Below are 8,504 nucleotides of genomic sequence, written 5' to 3'. Positions count from 1 at the left end.
AGCCCGGGGGGGGGGGCCCTGCTGGCCAGGGAGGGGGGAAGAAAGGCAGGCGGTATCGCCCCTGGGTCCATCTCAGGCCCCCGTTGGCCTTTGGGAAGAGGGCTTGGGCAAAGAGCTGGCAGGCCCAGAGGGTGTCTCCGTCTCCCCCTCCCCCGGACTCTCTCGGGAATCTCCGAGGTGGATTCACTGGCCTTTGAGCTGGAGAACCAGTTTGGTGTAGCGGTGAAGTGTGCGGACTCTTATCTGGGAGAACTGGGTTTGATTCCCCACACCCCCACTTGCAGCTGCTGGAATGGCCTTGGGTCAGCCAGAGCTTTCACAGAGGTTGTCCTTTAAAGGGCAGCTGCTGGGAGAGCCCTCTCAGTCCCGCCCACCTCACGGGGTGTCTGTTGTGGGGAGGAAGAGAAAGGAGATTGTGAGCCGCTCTGAGATTCAGAGTATAGGGTGGGATATAAATCCAAATCTCTTCTTCTAAAGAGAGCCAGTTTGGTGTAGTGGTTAAGTGTGCAGACTCATATCTGGGAGAACTGGGCTTGATTCCCCACTCCTCCACTTGCACCTGCTGCAATGGCCTTGGGTCAGCCATAGCTCTGGCAGAGCTGTCCTTGAAAAGGCAGCTTCTGGGAGAGTTCTCTCTCAGCCTCACCCACCTCACAGGGTGTCTGTTGTGGGGGAGGAAGGGAAAGGAGATTGTAAGTTGGTGTAGTGGTTAAATGTGCGGACTCTTATCTGGGAGAACCAGGTTTGATTCCCCCACATCTCCACTTGCATCTGCTGGGATGGCCTTGTGTCAGCCATAGCTCTCACAGCAGTTGTCCTTGAAAGGGCAGCTTCTGTCAGAGCTCTCTCAGCCCCACCCACCTCACAAGGTGTCTGTTGTGGGGGAGGAAGGGAAAGGGGATTGTGAGCCGCTATGAGACTCTTTGGAGTGGAGGGCGGGATATAAATCCAATATCTTCATCTACCTCACAGGGTGTCTGTTGGGGGGGAGGAAGGGAAAGGAGATTGTGAGCCGTTCTGAGACTCTTTGGAGTGGAGGGCGGGATATAAATCCAATATCTTCATCTACCTCACAGGGTGTCTGTTGTGGGGGAGGAAGGGAAAGGGGATTGTGAGCCGCTCTGAGACTCTTTGGAGTGGAGGGCGGGATATAAATCCAATATCATCTTCTTCGTTGAGAGGACTTGGGGGCTGACTGTTGCTCTGGTAAGGGGGGGGCACCTTTTGCAGGAGAGGCTGCTGCTGAAGCAAGAGCCAGGCTGGGGGCAGCAGAGGGAAGGAGGCAGGCCTGCCCGTGGGGAGGAGAAGAGTCTTCCCACCTATACGGGGTTGCCCCAGCCAATTCATGAAATATCTGGGGACTTTGGGGGTGGAGCCAGGAGACTTTGGGGGCGAAGCCAGGAGCAAGGTTGTGACAAGCACAATTGAACTCCAAAGGGAGCTCTGGCCATCGCATTGAAAGGGACCGCACCCCCCTTTGAAATGCCTTCCCTCCACTGGAAATAACGAAGGATAGGGGCACCTTCATTGGGGGGCTCATAGAATTGGACCCCCTGGCCCAATCCTTTTGAAACTTGGAGGGTGTTTTGAGGAGTGGCACCGGGTGCTGTGCTGGAAATTGGTGCCTTTTCCTGAAAAAACAACCCCCTCCCCCCAGAGCCCCAGATACCCACAGATCAGTTCTCTATTATACCCTATGGGAATTGGGCTCTGTAAGGAATCATGGAGTGCTCAGCAGACTTTTCCCTCCCCCCCCCCCTTTTTGATGACCCTGAAGTAGGGGGAGGATCCCCTGCCAACTACTGGGGATTGGCAACCCTGCCCGTATACAATTTGGGGCAGGGGAGTTTGGGCAGTGTCACTGAGCTACACCCCCCCCCCCCGTACTCCCCCCTCTTTTCCAGCTACGAACTACTGAAGGGCAGAGCGGGGGGGGGGCATCTCCCGGGTTCCACTCCTCAAGTGTGCCGAGGACTGACGTGCCAGGATGCCCACCTTCTCTGGCAGCCCTTCTCCTCGGCCGGCTGGGGAGAGGAGGGGAGGGGAAGGCTTTCTGCTTAGGCTTGCTGTTGCCTCCACAAGGGGCTTTTGTGTGTTTGTGTCTGTGTCTGTGGGCACCCGTGGCACAGAGTGTTAAAGCTGCAGTACTGCAGTCCTAAGCTCTGCTCACGGCCTGAGTTCGATCCTGGCGGAAGCTGGGTTCAGGTAGCTGGTTCAAGGTTGACTCAGCCTTCCATCCTTCCGAGGTCAGTAAAATGAGTCCCCAGCTTGCTGTGGGGGGGGGAAGTGTAGATGACTGGGGAAGGCAATGGCAAACCACCCCGTAAAAAGTCTGCCGTGAAAACGTTATGAAAGCAACATCACCCCAGAGTCGGAAACGACTGGTGCTTGCACAGGGGACCTTTCCTTTCCTTTTCCTGTGTGCCCTGCAGTAGGAAGATGGTGTTTGTCTTTGGGCTGCCCCAGGTCTGATTAAGTAGAGGAGCTGGAGGGGGGCAGGAATGGGTCTGCTGTAGTGTACAAGGGTTGGACCAGGCAGGGGGCTGGTGTGGTTTTCAGGCTTATGACCATGATGTAGTTGTTTGGTGTCACAGCAGAAAATAAAGAGAAATGTTTATTTACACACCTCCTTTGTAGCCGTACCTTCCTCCCCAGTGGGTGGAACCCTAATGGCTGCAACCCGCCTTCTCCTCTCCTCTGTTTTATCTTCACAACAACCCTGTGGGGTAGATCTGGATGAGAGTGTGTGACTGGCCCAAGGTCACCCAGCAAGCTGCCGTGGCAGAGAAAGGATTCGAACCTGGGTCTCCCTGATCCTAATCCAACATGGTGTCGAACTCATTTGTTATGAGAGCTGGGCCTGACATGAATGAGATGTCGTCGGGCCGGGCCACGTGGGTCATAAAATATAATGCCAGGTAGCGAAGATGTAAGCTTTATAAAGCACACAGACAAACACAAAGATTTAAAAAAAAACAACTGAAAATAAGACATGCTTAAAAGATGAGCCCTCTTGCAATATCTTGTTTATTTCACTGAAACCTGACACCTCCTGCTCTGAATTATTGCATCAGAATCTGGAGACGGTGTCTGTCCTGTAGCAGCCTTGAGTATGCCGTTCAGGTGTGTACCTGCAAGTTGCAAACTTACTTTTGATTTCTTGACATTCGTGACAGAAATCTCAGGGTCAGTGTTTTGAGCGTAAGATCCAGAGGAAGACATGTAATGGCTGGGCATTGCAAACTTTTGTACACATTGCTTCAGAGAGACAGTTTGGTGTAGAGAGACAGTTTGGTGTAGTGGTTAGGTGCATGGACTCTTATCTGGGAGAACCGGGTTTGATTCCCCACTCCTCCACTTGCACCTGCTGGAATGGCCTTGGGGCAGCCATAGCTCTGGCAGAGGTTGTCCTTGAAAGGACAGCTGCTGTGAGAGCTCTCTTAGCCCCACCCACCTCACAGGGTGTATGTTGTGGTGATAAGGTAGGGGAGATTGTGACCGCTCTGAGATTCAGAGTATAGGGCGGGACATAAATCCAATATCATCTTTTTCTTCTTCTTCTTCTTCCGCTTGACAGCCAATGGAGAAAACAAAGGCTCTGCTCTGTAGCTTGATTGAGCAAGCCTGGCAAAGCAAGCTGTGAGACAGAAGGAAGCAAGAGAGGCAGAAGGAATCAAACGACAGTGAGTTGCTCACAGGCCTGATAGGAGCTCTTTTGGGGAGTCTGATGTGGCCCATGGGGCACACTTTTGACATCCCTGCTGTAACCCATTCCCCCTGCTCATGAGATTCCACAGGGACTGGTTTGTGCTGGCCCCAGAGGGAGGGAGGGAAATGGTTGTGCCCAGTGGAGATGTAACCCGGAGACTCTGCTCTGCCTCCCCCCGCTCCAGCACCAGCATTCAACAGGCTGTCTTGTGGCTCCATCTTCAAGGGTCTCCAAACAGAAACCTGAGAGGGTGACGCAAGATCGGAGCACCCGAAGGGTCAGAGAGCTGTCTGGAGCTGTGCATAAAGTCCAGCAAGAGGCAGCAAGGAGGGGCTGGCCCCAAGAGGTAAGTCCAGAGGGTCTGGAAGCCCGGCCCATTAAGGGCCCACCCTCAAAGCGCCGGTTTCCAACCAGCCCAGGCTGCTGTCTCTCTTTCCCAGCAGGCTGCAGCGAGGGATCCCTTGCTCTCCCCCGGAGCCTGGAGCCATGGGCTTGAGCGTCCACCTCCTGGTCTGCCTGCTGGGGACAGGCTCCTGGGTGGCCATCAACGGCATGTGGGTGGAGCTGCCTCTGCTGGTGCCCAGTGTGCCCGAGGGCTGGCTCCTGCCCTCCTACCTCACCGTGGTCATCCAGCTGGCCAACGTGGGCCCCCTGCTGGTCACCCTGGCGCATCGCTTCCTGCCCGGCCGGCTGCCCGAGGTGGGCCTCATCAACGCCCTCCTGGGCCTGGGCTGCCTGGCCTGCCTCCTGCTGGCCTTCCTCTGGGGGGAGCGCAGCCTGGTGGGCGGCTCCCCCCGCAGCGTGGCCCTCCTGGCGCTGCTCTTCGGCCTGGCCCTGGTGGACTGCACCTCCTCGGTCACCTTCTTGCCCTACATGCGGCGCCTGCGCCCCGCCTTCCTCCCCAGCTACTTTGTGGGAGAGGGGCTGAGCGGCCTGCTGCCGGGGCTGGTGGCACTGGGGCAGGGGGTGGGCGTGGCCCAGTGCCTCAACGGCAGCAGCAGCCAGGAGGCGGGCAATGTCACCGCCTGGCCTCTGCAGGTGGAGTACCAGGCCCCGCGCTTCTCGGTGCGCACCTTCTTCCTCTTCCTCAGTGGGATGATGGGCGCCAGCCTGGCTGCCTTCCTCCTCCTCAGCCACCTGCCGGCAGCCAGGCAGGAGCGGGCCCAGGAGAAGCACCAGGTGCGGCTACAGGGGGGCGACGGGCACCTCACGGTGGAAGAAGGTGCTGCACCCCAGGGCGCCTGCTGTGATGCCAGCTGCCGCCGCTCCTGGGCCTGGAGGCTCTACGTCTTCGGCGTGCTGGCCTGGGTCAACGCCCTCACCAACGGCACGATGCCCGCCATCCAGTCCTACTCCTGCCTCCCTTACGGGGACTTCGCCTACCATCTCTCGGCCACGCTGGCCGCCCTGGCCAACCCTCTGGCTTGCTTCCTGGGCATCTTCCTGCCCAACAGGTGAGGGGGCAAGGGGGGGTGAGGCCCCATGCTAGGGCAACCTGCCCCCCCGGCTGGCCCCTCGGAGGGGGCGGTCACACAACAGAGCAGTTCCAAGTCAAAGCCAAGGAAGGGGCAGAGAATCAGAATCACAGAATCCTCGAGTGGGAAGGGACCTCCGGGGTCATCTAGTCCAGCCCCCTGCACAGTGCAGGAAACCCACAACCCCCTCCCCCTAAATTCACAGGATTCTCGTTGCTGAGAAGGGCTGAGCTCCTCGATTCCAGGGATGCCCTTGAAGACTTTGGGGGTGGAGCCCAGGAAGGGGAGGGGCCTCCACATGGTGTGATGCCTTAGAGCCCCGCCCCCTGCCCCGCCTTCAAAGCAGCCCTTTCCCTGCGGGGGAGTTGAGCTCCGCTTCTCACTCCGGCTGCAGCAGGAGGTTCACCCACCAGAAAAGAGTCACAAGGATAGATAGAATGGAAGGGAAAAGCCCAGCCGGCTCCGTATATGTTCGGCTTACAACCACTTAATATATCTGGAATGTTCTTCAAAAAAGTCAATTTCACCACTCTTATATTGCGCTTCTTGTTTATTATGTAGGCACAAAACCAAATGCCCTTAAAAAAGTGTGGAATATTGCAAATTTCTATATATTCACACCAAATACATTTTCTTTCTCAGGCTGCTTACGAAAGATGCTTCCGCAGCCACTTAAAGCTCACTGTCAAGACAGCGTGCGATTGCAATAAAAAAGGCCATGCTGGGAATTATTAGGAAGGGAATTGGAAACAAATCAGCCAGTATCATAATGCCCCTGTATAAATCGATGGTGCGGTCTCCTTTGGAGTACTGTGTGCAGTTCTGGTCACCGCACCTCAAAAAGGATATTATAGCATTGGAAGAAGTCCAGAGAAGGGCAACTAGAATGACTGAAGGGCTGGAGCACTTTCCCTATGAAGAAAGGTTGAAACGCTTGGGCTCTTTAGCTTGGAGAAACGTCGACTGCGGGGTGACATGATAGAGGTTTACAAGATTATGCATGGGATGGAGAAAGTAGAGAAAGAAGTACTTTTCTCCCTTTCTCACAATACAAGAACTCGTGGGCATTCAATGAAATTGCTGAGCAGTCAGGTTAAAACAAATAAAAGGAAGTCCTTCTTGACCCAAAGGGTGATTAACATGTAGAATTCACTGCCACAGGAGGTGGTGGCAACTACAAGCATAGCCAGCTTCAAGAGGGGATTGGATAAAAATATGGAGTAGAGGTCCATCAGTAGCTATTAGCCACAGTGTATATATGTGTGTGTGTGTGTGTGTATACACACACACATATATTGTCCACTGTGTGACACAGAGTGTTGGACTGGAGGGGCCACTGGCCTGATCCAACAGGGCTTCTCTTATGTTCTTATGTGACCAAGAGTGTTGGACTGGATGGCCCATTGGCCTGTTCCAACATGGCTTCTCTTATGTTCTTATGTGACACAGAGTGTTGGACTGGAGGGGCCATTGGCCTGATCCAACAGGGCTTTTCTTTATGTTCTTATGTGACACAGAGTGTTGGACTGGAGGGGCCATTGGCCTGATCCAACATGGCTCCTCTTGTGTTCTTATGTTCTTAAAGCTGTAGCGCAGGGCAACAGAATCCATCAATTTTTATTTTTCCTGTTTCACTTTTTTGCTTTATCACCCGCAGAAGCTTATTCAATTATCACACAATGTTTCTCTTCTATCCAATGCTCTCCTCTCATTCTTTTTCAAATCACCATTCAAAGAATGAGAGTAGAGCACTGAATATGAGAAACATTGTGTGATAACTGAATAAGCTTCTGTGGGTGATAAAGCAAAAAAGCGAAACAGGAAAAATAAAAATTGATGGATCCTGTTGCGCTGTGCGACAGCTTTAAGCGGCTGCGGAAGCTTCTTTCCTAAGCAGCCTGAGAAAGAAAATGTATTTGGTGTGAATATATAGAAATCTGCAATATTCCACACCTTTTTTCATGGCTTTTGGTTTTGTGCCTACATATAAACAAGAAGTGCAATATAAGAGTGGTGAAATTGACTTTATTGAAGAACATTCCACTTATATTAAGTGGTTGTAAGCCGAACGTACACGGAGCTGGGTGGGCTTTTTTCCTCCATCCCACCAGGAGGTTGGCAGCCTGAGAGTCAATTTCATGGAGAGCTTGAGGTTTATTGCCGGGATTGAGCCCTGGAAGACAGGAAGCAAGAGGGTCCCTGAGCATGTGCTGAATGCCTCTCCTTGGCTCCCCTGAAACCTCCCCCAACCTCTCCCTTGTGGGCAGATCTTGCTGGGGGGAGGAAGAGGCCCGAAGAGGAAGGGGTGCTGGGGGAGGGCTCCTTGGGATCGGCCCCACTGCCCAGGGGCCCCCCCCCCCAGAGCAGGAGGGCAGGCTTGGTGACCGCTGGCCCTTTCTCCCAGGTCTCTGGTGCTGATGGGGAGCCTCACGGCGGTCGGATCCCTCCTAGCCTTCTACATCATGGCCATGGCGGTGCTCAGCCCCTGCCCACCCTTGCTGCACCTGCCCTCCGGGGCCATCCTCATTGTAAGCACCCCCAGGCCCAGGGGGAGGGGGGGAGGTGGTGCCAGGGCCTCCCAATCCCAGAGGAGGGGGCTCCCCTCCCGCATGCCCTCATCTCCCCCCCCCCGCCTTCTGTCTGCGCTGGGCTGGCCCCCCTCCCCACTGCGCACAGGAGGGCTGGGGAGGCGGCCTGACTCTCTCTCTCTCTCTGTCCCTGGGCAGGTGGTGTGCTGGGTGCTCTTCGTGGGTACCCTTTCCTACGTCAAGCTGATGGTGGGGCTGCTGCTGCGGGAGGAGGGGCGCCGGGCCCTGGTGTGGTGCGGAGCGGTGGTGCAGGCCGGCTCCATGGGGGGCGCCTTGGCCATCTTCCCCGCCGTCAACCTCTACCGCCTCTTCCGCGAGGGGGAGCCTTGCCACAGCACCTGCCCCAGCTGAACTGGGGGGCACGGAGAGAGGGGCGGGGCCCGCGAAGCCCCTCGAGGAAGGAGGCCCAGGCCAGACGACTCCCCCGCCAGGAACTGCTCCTCACCTCGGCCTCAGGATGGGAGCTGCGGTTTGCATGGACAGGCTCCAAGGCTGCCAACTCTTCGCTGGGGATTCCTGGAGCCTGAGCAGGGGAGGGGGTCTCGGCAGGGGTTAATGCCGCGGAGAGGCGGGGGCAGGCAGCCTCCAGCCTTTTTCTCCAGGGGATCTGATCTCTGTAGCTCCCCTACAATCCCAGGAGACCTCTGACCCCTCGCCCCCCCACTGGCTGACAGATGCTGCTGGGCAGGTCTCCTTTGCACGCACTCCGTCCTCTGTTGGCCCCCGGCCACT

The 8,504-nt window shown here is 55.8% G+C and overlaps 1 protein-coding gene across 1 annotated transcript; it reads left to right on the top strand.

Annotated features, from left to right (window-relative positions):
* The first annotated feature begins 4,183 nt into the window (after nucleotides 1-4,183).
* On the top strand, nucleotides 4,184-8,123 carry LOC132574669 (riboflavin transporter 2-like). The gene is made up of 3 exons (XM_060242904.1): nucleotides 4,184-5,163; nucleotides 7,589-7,712; nucleotides 7,911-8,123. The coding sequence occupies exons 1-3, from the start codon at nucleotides 4,196-4,198 to the stop codon at nucleotides 8,121-8,123; spliced, it is 1,305 nt and encodes a 434-aa protein (XP_060098887.1). The 5' UTR covers nucleotides 4,184-4,195.
* The last annotated feature ends 381 nt before the right edge of the window (nucleotides 8,124-8,504 follow it).

Source organism: Heteronotia binoei, chromosome 7 (assembly GCF_032191835.1).
Source record: "Heteronotia binoei isolate CCM8104 ecotype False Entrance Well chromosome 7, APGP_CSIRO_Hbin_v1, whole genome shotgun sequence".
Taxonomy (NCBI): domain Eukaryota; kingdom Metazoa; phylum Chordata; class Lepidosauria; order Squamata; family Gekkonidae; genus Heteronotia; species Heteronotia binoei.
The sequence above is the reverse complement of the archived record's forward strand: the minus strand, read 5'-3'. Positions and strand labels throughout refer to the sequence as shown.

Coding starts and splice junctions, on each gene's coding strand:
- LOC132574669 (XM_060242904.1), top strand. CDS start 4,196: ATGGGCTTGAGCGTCCACCTCCTGGTCTGCCTGCTGGGGACAGGCTCC. Junction 5,164..7,588: donor GGCATCTTCCTGCCCAACAG/GTGAGGGGGCAA, acceptor CCTTTCTCCCAG/GTCTCTGGTGCTGATGGGGA. Junction 7,713..7,910: donor CCTCCGGGGCCATCCTCATT/GTAAGCACCCCC, acceptor GTCCCTGGGCAG/GTGGTGTGCTGGGTGCTCTT.